The 17248-nt window shown below is 36.4% G+C and overlaps 1 protein-coding gene across 1 annotated transcript; it reads right to left on the reverse strand.

The window, feature by feature from the left end:
• Nucleotides 1-213: 213 nt before the first annotated feature.
• On the reverse strand, nucleotides 214-1779 carry LOC108983148 (secoisolariciresinol dehydrogenase-like). The gene is made up of 2 exons (XM_018954698.2): nucleotides 1363-1779; nucleotides 214-1229 (listed from the first exon to the last, which is right to left on the reverse strand). Exons 1-2 carry the CDS (start codon nucleotides 1401-1403, stop codon nucleotides 431-433), a joined length of 840 nt encoding a protein of 279 aa, XP_018810243.2. The 5' UTR covers nucleotides 1404-1779; the 3' UTR covers nucleotides 214-430.
• Between the last annotated feature and the right edge of the window lie 15469 nt (nucleotides 1780-17248).

The raw sequence follows: 17248 nt of genomic DNA on the forward strand, positions 1-17248 counted from the left end.
ACAAATTGGCCTTATGGTTTTCATGTGGAGAAATGGGTTTTCTGCTTTTGGTCTGAGTTTCGTCGAAGTGGAGAAGAACAAGCGTTGTGGAGGAAAAAAGATTAGGGTAAATAAAGATCTTTTGTGTTTTGCCGGGAAAGAAGGTTTTTCTTCTAGTCAAATTGGCCTTATAGTTTTCATCATGTGGGTATACAGCTTAATTCAACATCCAGCTTTGACCATAAACATGCCTTACAATTCATTGAGGGTAAATCTCGATTCAATTACTCATACGCTATCAACTACTTCAGCAATATAATTCGTAGTAAAAATTTTAATCATTAATTTATTATAATTTCAGGGGAATACAAACATTACAACTGCGACCCGTAGGTACGCTGAAAACATGCATATATGCTTGGAGAAAAGATGAGAATAATGCTTTCCGTTCTTAGGTACTGAAGAACTTTCGTATGGTCTCTGGAAAAGCTATATTGGTGGTGCTATAACCACCATCCACGACTAGGTTGAGCCCACTCACGTACTTGGACTCCTCGCTCGCTAAGAACAACGCAGCCTCTGCCAAATCTCCTTCTTCCAAAACTGCTCCTTTCAAATTTGCAGCGGAGGATATCATCTCTTCCGCCTTTTTCTTGTCTATTCCCATCGATTTTAGGAGCAGAGGGGTGGGCAAAGCATGTGGTGATATGCAATTGACTCTAATTCCGTACTGCCCCAACTCAACACATAAGTTCTTCGTTAGTCCCACAACGGCATGCTTCGACGCCGTGTAGGTGTGAGAGGCCATTCCATGCGACAGTGTTGTATTGCTTGTGGTGAATAGAATGGTGCCCCTTTTCGCTGGAATCATTACTTTGGCCGCGTGTTTTGCTCCCAGAAATGACCCCAAGACATTCACATCAAAAACTCTCTTGTAATCGTTCTGCTCGAGGTCTAAGATGTTTTCATCTATTTGGCCAGTACGGCCTGCATTGTTGAACATTATGTCGAGTTTCCCATGCTTCGACACCGCAGTATTAACAGCATTCTCGACATCAGACTCGCTAGTGACATCGCAGTGGACGTAGGAAATGGCACCATTGATGCTTTTGTCTTGGGAAACTGAGAAACCAATCTCGTCTTGGATGTCAGCAATGATGACCTTAGCACCATGTTTAGCGAATAGTCTTGCCGTACTCTCGCCAATTCCACTTGCACCTCCAGTTATCAAGGCAACCTTGCCTGCTAATCTGCATATTCCAAATTTTAATACGGGAAATCAAGAAATATCACAACAATTGATATAAACGATGGAGAGAAAGAGAATAAGATAAAAGGAAATTAACACACATAGGTACCAAAAGCCTTGCTTTTTATTATTACCTCTTAGCAATGGGAGCTAGCAAGGACGATGAGCCGCTCATGATGATATTTATTATTGTTTGTGTTGTCGTTCGAGGGTGTTTTGATGTGAATATAAGATCTTGTATGGTGATGTTTTATAAGGAGAGAACTCAATTGTAGAAGGATTGCAATTGAGAACTCAATTGTAGAACTCAATTCAAATTTTAATACCCTGTTAACTCTCTTCCACGGTTCCCATGTGACAATTAATTGATAGGTGGCAACTTAATTCCTTGCTGCCTCATTAACAAATGTATATAAAAAGAATAATGCTAGTTACAAGTTTTAAATGTACAAACTTTATACAAGTTTTTTGTTAAAATATGAGCTCCACCAAGAAGCTAGAAAGGAGTTTTTCACAATTTTTTATGGTAGTCTACTTTTTATAAAAGGTTTGTCCGAAATCTGTTCATTTTGGACTTGTATTTATCATTTTTCGTATAAAAAAAAACAAAACAAGAACTATTAAAATACCAAAAAGAGAAAACATTAAAAAAAGAGAGACAGAAACGCTTTGGTGGTGGCTGGCGGCCATTACCATGGACTTTGAATCGCGTGGCAACTGTGCTCTTTGAAGAGTAAACGAGAAATGCGTGGTATAAATTATAATTGTGAAAATTAGATACCCAATGAATTTTTTATACAAATAAACATAATATATAATAATATAAACACCTATTAATGTCAATTCAGGATAAGGAGTCAATATAAACACAGTCAAAAACGCCCCAATTACAATAAAAGACTTATTAATATAAACATGTCTCACCAAACCAATATTATAATAAGCATGATATATAGACAGGTGTAAAGTTAAAGTCAACAAAATAATTTCAAAACACGGTAAGGAGACTTGGCAAAATGTCTCTTTCCATAAAAGAGAACAAAAATCTCACTCCATTGTTATTTAAGTATTCTTTTAGTCTATTGGTTCGATATTTGTGTGACCCTTCAAATCTAGGTGGCTTGAAGAATTACTATCTGTCACTTATAAATATGTTTCTCAACACAACTAAAATAAATCTCCAAAAACTTTATTAGCAAAACTCAATCTTTTATTAGCAAAACTCAATCTCATATATTCTAAATAAGGACCTTGAAAACTCCACAGTCATTACTGTAACGAAAAATAAACTAAGGAGTCCACAATCTCCCGATAGTCATAACAAGCCAAACTGATCGTTTCATAAGTCTTACTAAACCCAAGGTAAAATTAAATCTAGGAGACATTAAATCTAAAGAACATAAGAAATTCATTCTTTTAACATCTTCTCATCAGCTTAATCATGCTCACCAATCTAATCCAGGTTCTCAGTTGGACTCTCCACATCATCTGAAAATATTATGAAGATAAGGGGTGAGTCATCAACAACTCAGTAAGCAGAGGACATATGCTAGCGTGTAAATATGAGCATTTACAAAGTACAGTATGCAGAACAAAATATTTTACAGAGTTATCATGCAGAACAAAACATGTTTTCAAAAGTAACAGAGTGGTGGTTTTAAGACAAGTAAAACCCGTAGTACTTTGGCATAACATAACTTATCATCATCACATCAAAACAGAGCATCTTACAGAGCAGAGACCATGTATCACCCCCGTGGTAGGGTTGTGGTATCCCTGGTAGCCAAACCGGGCAGAGACAGAGGTGAAATCTTTCCCTTATTCTTCTCGGAGTCCCGAGTGTGCACACAGGAAAGACCACAATAAAATTACTTTGTCTCCAAGGTGGGTGTACTCAGAGACAGAGAAGTTGATACCAACCCAAACAAAGCAGAACATAACAGAGCAGAGCAGAGTAGAGATAGAGTCAGATACAAAATCAGTACACCATGCCAAAGGTTTTCAGATGCCATATCAAAATAAGATAGAGTACCAAAATATAATCAGATCATTCTCACATACTGAAAATAAAAATCGGAGCATCTTTCTAAATAAATGCACAATTTTTCAGATTCTCAATATCGCTCTTTTTCAGATTTCAGAGACAATATGACAAAATTTAGCTAATATCTACACAATGCATGTTAGAAAATATTTTATCTTTTTCATACAAATTTCATGAGTAATGCAAATAAGCGGTCGAGATTAGTTTTTCCCAAGTTCTCATTTCATCACAAAAATATGCAAAGTTTTCAGAAAGTCAACCTCAGTCTCAATAATTCGTGTAAGGTCTAGCATAGGAACCCTGCTTACTCGAACTTCTTAACTTTTCAGAATTTCTCCACAGCATTATTGAATGAAAATCAATCGTCACCTATAAAATAGTCACGTACTCTCATGAATATCTAAATTTAACACAATTTTTCAATGCTTACAACTGATATGCTAAGCAATCTATTTTCCTAAAAAAAACTAAAATTTCGTAAAACCCAAAAATATCCTAAATCTAATACCACCAGCATATGATGTAATAGGAAATCGTAAATTTCTTTAAATAATAGTAGTTCATAAAAAAATATAGTTAATAATATTTTTTTTAAAAAAAACTCATTGCAAACTACTAACCATATCTAAATTAAAACCATACAAGGTTTATTTCAGATAAAACCATACAAGGTTTATTTCAGATAAAGTTTGGTTATTTAACTCCTCTCAACTCATCTTAACTCATCATTACAACTTTTTCAAATTTCAACATAAAATATAATAAACAATTCAACTTTTTCAAATCCTAAAATAATAATAATATTAAAAAATAATATTCTAACAATATTTTATCATCTTAACTCAACTCAACTCAACTCACATCAACATCCAAACACAACCGTAAAGTGCTTAAAAAAAATTAAAAGATTAAAAATACTTACAGTTTATTACCCAAAAATCAAATTGTAAGAATATTTAGTAATTTAACTTGAATCCGTAAATGTAAATTCTTATGCTACAAACAAGACCCACTTAACACAAGTTTAATATGAAAACGGTCGAATATGAAACCATCTAAATGAAGAGGGGCATTTTTGGAAAATGAAAACATCAACATGCATGCACGTTGGGTACTGCTAGAAAAAAATAAAAGAAAAGTGGGATAAACCAAAAAGAACGCCTGGATCAAAACTAGGAAACAAAGAGGCATACTCACTAAGGGAAGCTGAAGGCGCGACATGTAACACCTAGACCCATTGAAGCTCAATTTGTTTTTATTTATTTATTTATTTAGTTATTTTGTTTTAGTTTGTTCTATTTTATTTTATTATCATTATTTTATTCACACATTAACTACCACACGTTTCATTCTTTCCGTCTATTTTTCTTTTTCCCCTTAAGTTTCACTCTCGTCCACGGCATGCATGAACACGCACGTCTCTAATGTTTTTTTTTTTATCCACTCCACACACACGCACAACTCAGTTTTCATCCACACGCACGTCTCCCTCATCCCTCTAGGGTTTCTTTTTTTTGTTCAATCACCAATATAAATACACACATACTTCCAGCACGAAAAAACCTCACACCGCTGCCCTGCCACGCAAAATCGTAGCCAACCACTTCTCTTTGCAAGCAAACCACCCTCCAGCCCGGTTCTCAGCCACTAGGAAAAAGACCACCCCCATCGTGAACCTTAGTACAGACCACAACCAACCACCACTCCACTTCCGCAAACGAGACTGCCGAGACGCAACTTGGCATCATTTTTCGAGTGTTGCTGCATCAGAAAAACCAGCCCTTGTGCACGCAGCCGAACGGAAACCACCCCATGCAAGCTTCCCCCTGCACGACGAAAGCCTCTGGCCTTTGCCCAACCCCTTGTAGAACCATAAGCCACAGTGCCCAGCCATGTGAAGCCTCCGCCCAACGCCTCTCGCAGCCTCTATTGCAAACCACGGATTTCCCCTGTTTTTCCTCCCCGAAACAGAGTAGTTGCACCACGGACAACCCCTTATCCTCCACGCCATCACCTCCCTTGAAGCCTCGCCTCCATGTTCTCAACCCCCTAATCAATCCCTGCATGACCTTCACCACCGCAAGCCTCCACCAGAAACAGCCTGGCCCAGCTATCGCAAGCACGTTTGCGCTGCCCTCGCCCTCTCTCACGGTGTTGTTCTCTCTCTCTCTCTCTCTCTGCTCCGCCGAGTTCACCACCTTCCACCGCACCAAGTGCCACACCCACCACCGCCAACCTCAGCCAGCTCCATACGTTGTCGCACGTTCCCTTCACTCACGGTGTGCCTCTGCCGCGTAAACTACCTCACGTAGTATGAGCATGTTTTCAAATAGCAAAGCTTACCGTATTAGTTGGTCAAGCATATATTATTTGAGGTAAGTTACATCTTTACCCTTTGAGTACAAGCTGTATTGGCGTGCTTTAAACTTTTAAATATGTATTAGTGTACTCTATTTTATTTGTGCTTACAGAAAAATCACTTATGTATTTTAACATGTTATTAGGTAAAGTTTTATTTTATAGAGTAAATAATATTGGTGTAATATTATTTTTACACTTTAGTTATGATTTAGTCTATTTAAAAATAGTTATGGTTTATTTTTAAAATAGTTTGAGATAATTATATTATCTAGTATTAAACTTTATAGTTTGTTTTCAATAATAAATAGGTCAACTTTTAAATGTTTTAGTCAAGGTTATTAAATCAATATTGATGATTTTTAGAAAGTGATGTCTTATAATTTGAGGTTATGAGATTTTAGGTTTTGAGGAATTAAATAGGTTATTCTAGGAGTTTAGACTAATATATTATAATACGTGATTAATTGAAAATTTATGAGAATCACGTGGTTATTTTATAGGTGACGCTTAATTATTGTTCGACATCTTTGAGGAAAATTCTAAAAAAGCTAAGAAGTCCAGGTAAGCAGGGTTCCTATGCTAGACTTTGCATTAAATAAAATGAACTGAGGTCCTTTTTGAAAATTGTGCATGTTTTGCTATGAAAAGAAATCTGAAAACAACCTCAGATATTTGTTCTGCATTACTCATGAGATTCTGTTTAAGACGAAAGTATTTTCTGTCATGACTGGTGTAGACATGAGCTTATTTGTGACATTCTGTTTCTGAACTTTAAAAAAAAAAAAAAACGAATATGAAATTTTGTGCATAAAATATGTTTTGTGATCTGATTATGTGGTCTATTATGATGTGGCATCTGAAAAACTGTTGGCATGACTTTCTGATTATGTTCTGACTCTGATATGGTGATTCTGATTCTGTTTTGTTCTGATATGTGGCCCTGTCACAGGATATAATAGTGACCTTTGGCCCTGTCACGAGATATAATAGTGACCTCTGGCCCTGTCACGGGAGATAATAGTGACCTCTAGCCTGCCATGGGATATAATAGTGGTTTTCTGTTCTGAGTGCAATCCCTTTGGTAACACGGTGATTTATGTTCTGCTTGGCTTTCCGCAGGATGCACAACCCTACCACAGGAGTTAAACATGGTCTCTGTTCTGATATGATGCTCTGATATGATATGATAAGACAAAGATGTTCAATCATGTTGTGCCATAGGAGTCTTTGAATATGAAAAGTTGGTTTCTGATAGGGGTGTAACCGGTCCGGTCCGGTTTTGGACAAAATCTAGGACCGAACCGGTATGTACCGGTTTTGTATTTTTCAAAACCGATTACGCCCCGATTACCCTCCTAAACCGGTACTTCCGGTTTTACCGGTTTCCGGTCCGGTCCGGTCCGGTTTTTTTTAAATGTAAAAAACATATAATAAAGTGTTAATTCTTATTATAAAATATTATTAAAAATTTAATATATATATTATGCTTAAAGTATATGATCAATTAAATTTTTATCTTTAAGATTAAACTTTTATTTTATAAATTATAACAACATTATCTTATATATAATTATATTAATAACATATGATCAAATAAATTACAAATGTTCATATTTAAGATTAACATTTTATGTTATTATTTATAAATTATAATATAAAAATTTTTCATATATGATATATAATTATATATATTATATATAAAAATTTAACATATAATTATATATTATATATATAAATATTTTGTATAATATATAAATTAATTTTTATATTTTTTTTTCCAACCGGTCCGGTTCGGTCCGGTCCGGTTCCAAAAACTACGGAACCGGAACCGGACCGGAACCGGCCGGTTTTCATAAAATAGGAACCGGTTCCGGACCGGACCGGTTCAAAACCGGACCAACCGGTCCGGTTCGGTCCGGTCCGGTCCGGTTTTCCGGTTTTCCGGTTTAAATTTACACCCCTAGTTTCTGAATATGAAATGTTTGAAAAGTCACTCTGATTTTCTGATAATATGTATTTTTTAGATTTGCATATTGATACTGAAATGTTTTGTTTCTGCATTCTGAACTCTGTAAAAATGTTCATGTTTACATACTAGTATATGTCCTCTGCTTACTGAGTTGTTGATAACTCACCCCTTATCTCCATATATTTTTCAGATGATTTTGAATAGTCCAGCTAAGGATCAGGATTATGGAGCATCGGTGAGATGATTATTTAAGCATAGTGGTTTACTCATAGAATATTTCTGAGAAGTGGCGGATTTTATTGAGAGATTCTGTAGTATTCTGATGACTTTATATTTTGGAGTCTATAATTACATTGATGAATTGTGAGTTTTAAGTTATAGGGAGTAACTCTTCAACCCCTGCAGGACCGGGGCGTTACACGACAGGACAGAGAGCTGGACAGGGATCGACGGTGGTGAGCACGGTGGCCTGGCATGTGAGGGGTGGAGGTCGTGCACGGTGGTGCAACCATGGACGAAGGATTTGAGCACGGCGTCAGTAATGTTCAGAAGATCGACTATGTCTCAAGCCCTCATCTATCAACTACGAATGGCCGAGCGTGGGGACACTTGGAGCAACGGCTGGTGGTTCAAGATAGGGCTCATGGTGATTGGGTGGTTGCTCGAGTGTGGCAAGGGCTGCACCGTGTGACGCTAGTGGTGGCTGGGTAGCTTGCGGTGGGTTCGCTTGACACAAGGAGTTGTGGTTTAAGGTGAAACTGGTGGTGGGTTGCTCTGTTTTTGGCATAGCAAAGCAAAGGAAGTTTCTGGGCAGCTGGGCACGGTGGTTGGGCTGTTTTCATGGTATTTCTGACGTGAGGCAGCGCCTTACAAGGTGGTTGAGGAGGAGAGTCGTTGTCTGATTCGCGGAGGAGGGATACACGCGTGACAGTGCTGATTCCTTTTTGACGATGATCTTGACTGGTTCAGTGGAGGCCAACGGGTTCATGGGACAAGCTTTCGTTGAGGACACAGTGGCGCTGAGCTATGGAGGCTGACCCGAGGTGGTTGGATGGCAGAGTTTCCAGGTGCTGGTGCGGAGAAGATAGATAAATACAGAGAGTTTGAGAGGATAGAAAAAGAAATTGAAAAGCACTACAAGTAGAAGACAATAAAAAAAAAATAGGTGGGCGAGACTACGTGTTGGCGAAAACAAAAATAAAAGAAGGGAACTCAAAATGGGGAAGAAAGTTCAAAGTTCAAACTGCCTAGATCACGTGGAGATAATGGAGATTGGGTGGAGAAATCTTCGGAAGTCTAGAAATTGAAATTGAATAACGGTTGAGAAGATAAAATGCAAGCAGCAAGTGGAAGCTCATAGCGAACGACGTGGTGGGGGTAGAGGAGGTTACTCAGCTGCGTGTAAACGAGAGAGAAAAAAAAAAAAAGAAACCAGAGAATCCAATGAACGGCCTTGGGTTTAATGGGCCCGGGTGCTACAATTTGGAACCGAGAGACAAAGCCTCGTACTAATGAATCACAAATTGTTTGATTTGGAATGATGAAATTTGTAGTCCGAGGATATATATATATATATATATGTGAATAAGTCTTGCTACCACTGAAGAACGCATAAAAAAGATCCATAGGGCTCTCGATTAATGCTTCAGCGGCAAAGGGTGCTCACAATCACAAGATTGAGAGAAGCCAAATCGTCAGTAAATGATTTTATTTTACTCAGTGCATGTTTGGGTTTGAGTTTGGAGGTTTAGAAAGTGTTTTTAATAGTTTAAAAGCTCTTTTAGGGAAGGTTTAGATATAAAAAGTCTTTCATCTCATCTATTCATTACAACTTTTTTCACATTGCTATATAAAATATAATAAACAAATCAATTTTTTTTCAAATCTCAGAACAATAATAATATTTAAAAATAATATTCTAATAATATTTTATTCAACTTTCATCTCAAATCATCTCATCTCAACTCATTATCCAAACCTCCCCTAAAGAAAAGATAGTATGTTTGATGAATTTATAAAAAATAAAAAAAAAACTGCTTTAAGCACCCAAAAAGAGTACCATATTCCATAGTAAATCCCTTGGCCAAAAGTGGATTTGGGTTTGAGTTTAATTGGCTACTGATCTTCATAATCAATAATGTATTATTGAGTAAATCCCTTGTCCACAAGTTGAGCCTTGTATCTATCAACAGTTCACTTGAGCGAGTTTTAATTTTGAAAACTCACTTATACCTAACAATAGGCTTCCTTGGAGGCAAATTGACCAGATCCCAAGTATCAACTTCCCCTTTTTTTGCAGCATGCTAAAGGGTGTTAGTGGAAGCCTTATGAGAGGAGTGAGGTTCATGCAAGCTAGTTAAGGGATGAAAGCAATGAAAATCATGGAGATGTGAGGGTAGAGATCTTACTTGGGTGGAACGTCAAAGGTCCGAATGTGGATCGTCAACAAGATTCGCAGATTAGACAGACTTAGGGACTCGATTGTAGCGGTCTTAGGACCAACCATCAGATGTGTGTAGTTTGAGTGAGCTTGATTCGGGGAAGATAATATCAGGGGGTTGGGCAAAGGTGTGTGTCTTTGTAGGGATGTCAATGGAAAAAGTGGAAATGATGACATCAAAAATTTATCAACCCCGTGGAAGAACGAATGTTCCCAAAAAACCACACGATGGGAAATTCGAAGACAATGTTACACAGGATTGTAACAAATATAGCTTTTGTGTTTGATCCCATATCCAAGAAAGCAACAAAATTGAGAGCGAGGCTTGAGTTTGGTGTGCTTGTGTAGTTGATGTAAAATGAAACAGAACGAACCAAAAACGTGTAGGTGATGATATGTAGGAGTGGAGCCAAACAGTCTCTCATAAGGAGTATCAATATTAAGAATAGGAGAAGACAACCAATTGATGAGGTAGACCAAGATGAGAGAGGCTTCACCCCAAAATGGAGTAGGCAAGGATGGTGATAGCAGGAGAGCATGAGTGGTATCTAGAATGTGTCCAAGTTTATATTCGGCCCTCCCATTTTGTTGCAAGATACCTAGACATCAAAGGTGAAGAATAATGCAATAATGTTTGAGGATATCATGAAAAGCACGTTGTGTATACACTAAAGTACTATAAGAAAAAAAGACTAGAACTTAGTTTCAATCATTTTGGCAAAGTTGCAATAAATATCTAATAATTTAGAACTTTATTTCATTAAGAAATTCCAGGTATAATGAGAGAAATCATCTACAAAGATTATAAAATATCTTGAGCCACTCATACTAGGAACGGTATTACCAAATGTACATTTACCAAATCTCCAAACATCGGAATGAATTAGATTGAACAAGTAGATGCCATAGGCTCACTAGTATTAAAAGGGAATGAGTTGTTTCCCAAGATGACAAGAAATGCAATAAAAAAGACTAGGACTAGTAGATGCAGAAACTACTAAACCCTTAGATTGTACCCGAGATGTACATGAATGACCAAGACGAGAGTGCCAAAAGGAAAGTGAGGGTGAAGAAGTGGTGGATGCAACTCCACCAATGTTAGGGCTAGGAAGTTGGAGGGATGAGAGATGAAACAATCACCCAACTCTATGTCCGATCCCATGTATCTAACTGGTCCAAGGATCCTATACAACAATACCATGGAAGTCAAACACAATCTTGTAACTAGGTTCACACAATTGGCCCAGAGAGAAGATTGAATGAAAGTTTAGGGATATGAAAAAGATTGGGAAAGATTAGATGTATGGACATCCCTATATTTTGAATTGTCATAGTAGAGCCATTAGTTGTGTGTATTGAAGATGAATGTCATAACGGTGTAGATTTGGTAAATGTAGATCGGTTAGGTGTCATGTGATTGTAACATGCAGAGTAAGATCTAAGGAGAAGCTTTACTTGGCAAGACTAAGAAGGTAGAGGAAGATGCATTACTAGAATTGGTGAGAGCCTAGTTGATTGGATCCTTGAGATCAGCTCTGAAGAGGGTGAAAGTAGGCTCAAAAGACTTGCTAGAAGGACCAATGAGATATGTGGGACTCTCAGTATGAGCATCAATTATTGTGGGTTGGGGACCCTTCCAGTGATGCCCACAATTCTCAATAGTGTGTCATGGATGTCTGTGTTGTGCTGAAAATATCTGCAAGTACACAAAATCAAGTAGTAAAGTGTTTTTAAAGAAAACGGATGTCGAACCCAAATGGATTAATTATGCTGTCGAATATTGAAATTTACTAAATTAATTACTATTTGGAAAACTGAAATTTAAATAATAGATTATCTAAACTAAACTGAAGAAAAGATCATTAAAATTAAGAATTTAAAGATAATAAGAATAGATCTAGATCGTTTGATTTTACCTAGTAAATACCACACAATTTATTCTTCCTCGTTATAGAATTCCAATTATCCCAAGTTGATGATAAAAATCCATTAATACATAAATATCTCCAACTAATAACTGTATATCTCTATGTGAATTTAACTAATTGGAGACTCATTAAGTTCTTTGAATTTTTCTTGAAAATCACACTAACGACGGTAAAGTATCCCTACTTTTGCTCAACTAATGGTGGTTAATCCTAAAACTTTAATCACAAATCACCTCTCGGTCTCATTGCGATTCAATAGATCGAACAATACTTAGTTAGAAAATTACAAGCATTAAGAACAAGAAATAAACACTCAATTATGAAAATATTGAAAATATAACAACTTAGAATATAAATTGTGTGTTCAATGCTAGACTGCATCAAAACTCTAGAAAATAAAATTAATTCATAATGAAATTGAGAATAACAAGAATAAAACTAGTATTTTTCGTTGGAGTTGGTTTATGAAGCATGCGGCTCTCGCCTCTGCCCTCCAGATCCGCCTCTTCCAGATCTGCCATCTAGAATATTTTTACTCTAAACACAAGACTTTCCTAAAAACTAACTCCCTTATAGGCTTGTTTACAGGTTATTGGTTTTATTATATAGGCCTGTTTAGTCTTGGTCTTATTATAGGCTTGTTTAGTTTGTTTACCTACTTTATGTTTTTTGGTTTGTATTTGGGAGGGTTTTATTTGCTTATTTGTAATCTCCAAGATGCTTCATTTGTAACCACTATATTCCTCTGCTATAAGCGAGGATATATTGATAAATTTGGGATGGGGCCGCTATATGTGTGGCTATCGGCTCTTCAAAAAATAAAACAATACTCTCCACTAATGTAGAACAGAAACTATTACCAATGATCAATAGGTCTTTATTAAGCTTGTAAGGTAAGGCTAGGGTGAGAGCTACAAAGAAAATGTAAGATTCAAACAAAGTAAGAGAACTTAAGTTTGAACACCAACAGACAAATAGAGTATTCTCATTTCTAACATCTCTTCTCTATCATTGTAAATCTTTCAACATACCTCTTTTTTGGTTCTTTCAAGTATCAATCTCTTTACCCCTCTATTCGGCATGTTGGACCCTTTCTTTTCTTTTTTTCTTTTTTCTTTTTTTTTTTCATTATAGAAATATTCCATACCTTTTCGAATACCTTTGTTGATGACTCTCGTCGGCCTTTTCTTGTTAGCCACACCATAGACGAGTTGACTTTTCACACCCCAAAACTTATGACTTTGATAATGTTGTTATAATTAACTTTACTTGCAGACCTTCAACTTCTCTTGCCTTTCATGTTCTTGAGAGTCCGTGACTTTCTGTAAATTTAGTTCTCTTAAAAGGTAAGGAAATCAGTGTTTAAGCTCAAATAGGGTAGGGAATATGAGATTTGCAAGAAAGAAAAATATAAGGCTAAAATATAATTCAATAAAGCTCAATGGGGTGGCTAGGGATAACGATAATAAACAGGTAAACTTGAAAGGCTCAATCAGTCCAAAGAAATGCCTTAATCATTTCCCCAGTAATATTTTGTCTAGGATTTCACCTTGAGTGTAATCAAACAAATTATAGAGTAAGGTGAGATCATACAAATTCATAAAATTCACATAAAATTTCTCTAGGTATGCAAAACGATTAATGATCATAAGAAGCATTCATTGAACATAGAAAATATCAAATTAAGTAAAATCAAGTAAAGAATTAACAACTAGACTTAAGTAATGAGAATTTTTCCTAAAAATTATATTCAATTTCAATCATATTCTTATCATAGGCCTTTTATTCATCAAACCATATTTTTTTTATCATCATCATCATCAATTATTATTATTATTGTGACGCCCCCCAAAATCCGCTTGGGATCGGACGGACATTTGAAGCGTCGAGACATGCAACACAAGGTTACCTGCCCCCGTTCATGACATATAAGATGCAATATTCCTAACATGCATCTAGCATTATGCAATATTCGCAGCGGATAATTTTTTTTTCTTCAGCAATACTATGCACCAAACTGAAATATCCCAAATACTTAAAACATTCTTCATACATAATGACATACTCAAAAACTGATATCACAACACTAGTCCGAAAAGGTTGTGATCAAAAGAGTGATGGAGATTGAACTCCACAAATACAAGTAGTAATCTGAGGTAACTACTGTACGAACACCTACATCGCATCGTCGCTTAGGTGACCGTTTCCAGTTGGTCGATTCCCGATTCTCCTTCAGATCCTGTAAAAGATCTACCATTCGGGGGAATGGTAGTTGGGACTACCACAGTGAGATTTGATTACAAATCTCAGCAAGTTAACAGGAAACTTCCACACAGGTTAATGATGCATGCATGGCAGTAAAAGCATGAATGCATAATCAAATCATAAGTAATCATAGCATAACTTGACATATAACATAACATAACTGGCATAACTTAAACTGAAACTGAAGCTTAGCATGAACGTGACTTGAAACATAACATGAATGTGAGCTTGGAACATAACATGGACTTGAAACATAGCATGAACGTGAACATGCATAATTTGAACTTGAACTTGAGCATGACATAACATAAATGTGAACTTGGAACATAACGTAAACGTGAACATAACATAACATGAACTTGGAACATAACGTGAACGTGAATATAACATAACATGAACTTGAAACATATTCTTGTCTCATGGGATTACCATGATTGCGTGAACGTAAACTTGAACGTAACATAACGTGAAACATGACTTGAACTTGGAATCTTATTCAATAAACTTAATCATTAACGTGACCATATGGGTGCTACACAGGTCCCCTTGAGCCGTGTGTCCCTGCCGATTACCGCATCACATCACAGGTTTCTATACCAGCTGTGAGTGCGTTAATACGTACTCCACAGTTGTTGTGGCCCCACGTATTCTACGTGTCACAATTGCTGTGTCTCACGTAGTGTATGCTCCACAGTTGTTGTGGCCCCATACTTCATGCTCCACAGTTGTTGTGGCCCCATGACTTATCTGTTTGTGCCACACTTGCTGTGGACACACATAACATAATGTGTGGCACCATCGGCGTTAGTGCCTGGCGCGCTCCGGTGACCAGCTAATTAGGCCCCATTCGCAACCTGTTGACTGTACTTCGTCAACCCAGGGAATTTCACACCTATTTAGACACTCCAGCGTGAACAAAGGAGTTCCACTAGGATATTACCCCATCCTAGCGCTTAGGGTCGTGATTGACATGAATGACTTAACTGGCAGACATGACATTTCGTAACGTGACGTAACATGAACGTGACATAAAAGACAGAAATCTTGACGTAACATAACGTGACATGAACGTAGGACGACATGCATGACATACTTCGAGACATAAATGTAACAGAGAACATTTCATAACATGTCATACATGTAACATGCAACATTTCGTAACATGGCATACCATATAACAGACAACATTTCTTAACGTGGCGTAACATGTGACAATGAATATTACATGACAAGAAATACATGTAACAGATGGCATACTTAACTTAACATGACATACTTGCAATGTATAGCATGTATAGCAATACGTGACAGAATATCTTGTGTAACAGATGAATAATTCATGACAGAATAAATTCTGTGTAACAGATAAATATGTAATGACTTGGCATGGCACATATGATAACATGCATACATACAATTTAGTTCCCTTACTTATCACACATACACATTAAATTGATAGTAAGTTAAAAGCTAACTTACCTCGATCTTCGTGCTTCGAGACAAAACTCAAGTGCGATCACGGGAAACTGAAAGTAGTGATTTCTAAAAATTAGAACTTAATCACTAACAATTAGGAATATGGAAAAATATCAACTTAGAGTAAAATTACCATTTTACCCTCTACATGTGGGAAAATGACCATTTTACCCCTAACTTAAGGATTTTGCATCATAACTTCAAAAATCACCAAAATTTACATACCTTATGTAAATTTTGTCCTAAACTCAAATATCAATTCATAAAAATTTAAAACTAAACACAACCATCAAAACTCTATATGGCCGAAACTTACAAAGGCTATTTCCTTTGCTTTTTGTTGTAATTCTTTCAAATCTCAAAACTCATGATTAAACCAAAATTTTTCTTCTACTACACTCATAACATATTCTTAAGAATAATCATGTTTTGAATCATGAACAAAAGTCATCAAAATCACTAAAACCATACTTGAACTTTTGGTTTCTCTTCTAAGTTCAAAACAGAATTTTGTTTCTAACTTGTTTTGATCAACCTCTTGATCCATGACTTATAAAGAAGTGATCTTCAAACCAAAACATCACATGGTTCAAAAAGGTGTCCTAAAACAGATCCAAGCTTCAAACTCAAGATCACATGGGTAAACATCAACCAAAACATAAATTTAGCCAAGAACATCATCACTTTGGCCTAACCGAATATCTCCTTCCATAAAATTTCATATGTTCGAAACTAACATCAAATATCTTCAAAATAACATTCTAACATGTATATAAGATGCTTAGGATCTTCCAATAAAAATATCAAAGCCATTGGAATAAGATTAAACCATAAAAGATTTAAACTTTCTCAAAACAGAAACTGTTTTTCCTCTTCCAGTTTCTAAGTTTCTAGACCTAAGAAAATATTTCACCAAAACTTTTAATCATGCAACAAATCCTCAACCAATAATCATATACACATGTTAACAGTACTCCATAAAAATTTCGGACCAAGATCTATTCAATAGCTTGGTCAAAAACTCCAAAATATAACACACTCTCCAGTTTATCGCCCAGAATGACCTTTCTGGGGTCTAAACAACTTTTTACCAATCAAAAGATCTTCAAATGGAACAAATAAGATATCCACGTAAACTAGACTCCAAAAGAAACAACTTTCATGAAGGAAACGTTGCGAGGAAACACTTACAAAAGCTTCGAAACAGGCATTCAAAAGAGGTACGAAAAACTGTCCGAGAGTGTCTTTTGTGTTCTATGAAGGAAAAGTGTAAAGGAGAGTTGCTTTTTCGTGGGAAGTGGACTGAAGAGCTTCTTACACAAGCTATGTAAAGTGATAGGACTGAAGGAATGGTTGAGTGTTGGCCTTTTCTTCTCATAAAAATCAGACCAAGATCTTTTCTCAAGGTGGAGTGTGAGAGTGGAAGAGTGAGGTGGCCCTTTTGCTTTGTCTTTCAAGAACCTTCTAGGCTCTTCTTGTACAGATCTGGCCAGCCAAGTGGGGGTACAAAACTTAGCCATGAAGCAATCCTATGGTG

The sequence above is a fragment of the Juglans regia genome, chromosome 5, assembly GCF_001411555.2.
Source record: "Juglans regia cultivar Chandler chromosome 5, Walnut 2.0, whole genome shotgun sequence".
Lineage (NCBI taxonomy): Eukaryota > Viridiplantae > Streptophyta > Magnoliopsida > Fagales > Juglandaceae > Juglans > Juglans regia.

Bases quoted from the DNA above. Each gene is read 5' to 3' on its own strand.
- LOC108983148 (XM_018954698.2), bottom strand. From the start codon at position 1,403: ATGAGCGGCTCATCGTCCTTGCTAGCTCCCATTGCTAAGAG. The intron at 1,230-1,362 runs GTAATAATAAAA...TGGAATATGCAG, and splicing joins CTAGCTCCCATTGCTAAGAG to ATTAGCAGGCAAGGTTGCCT.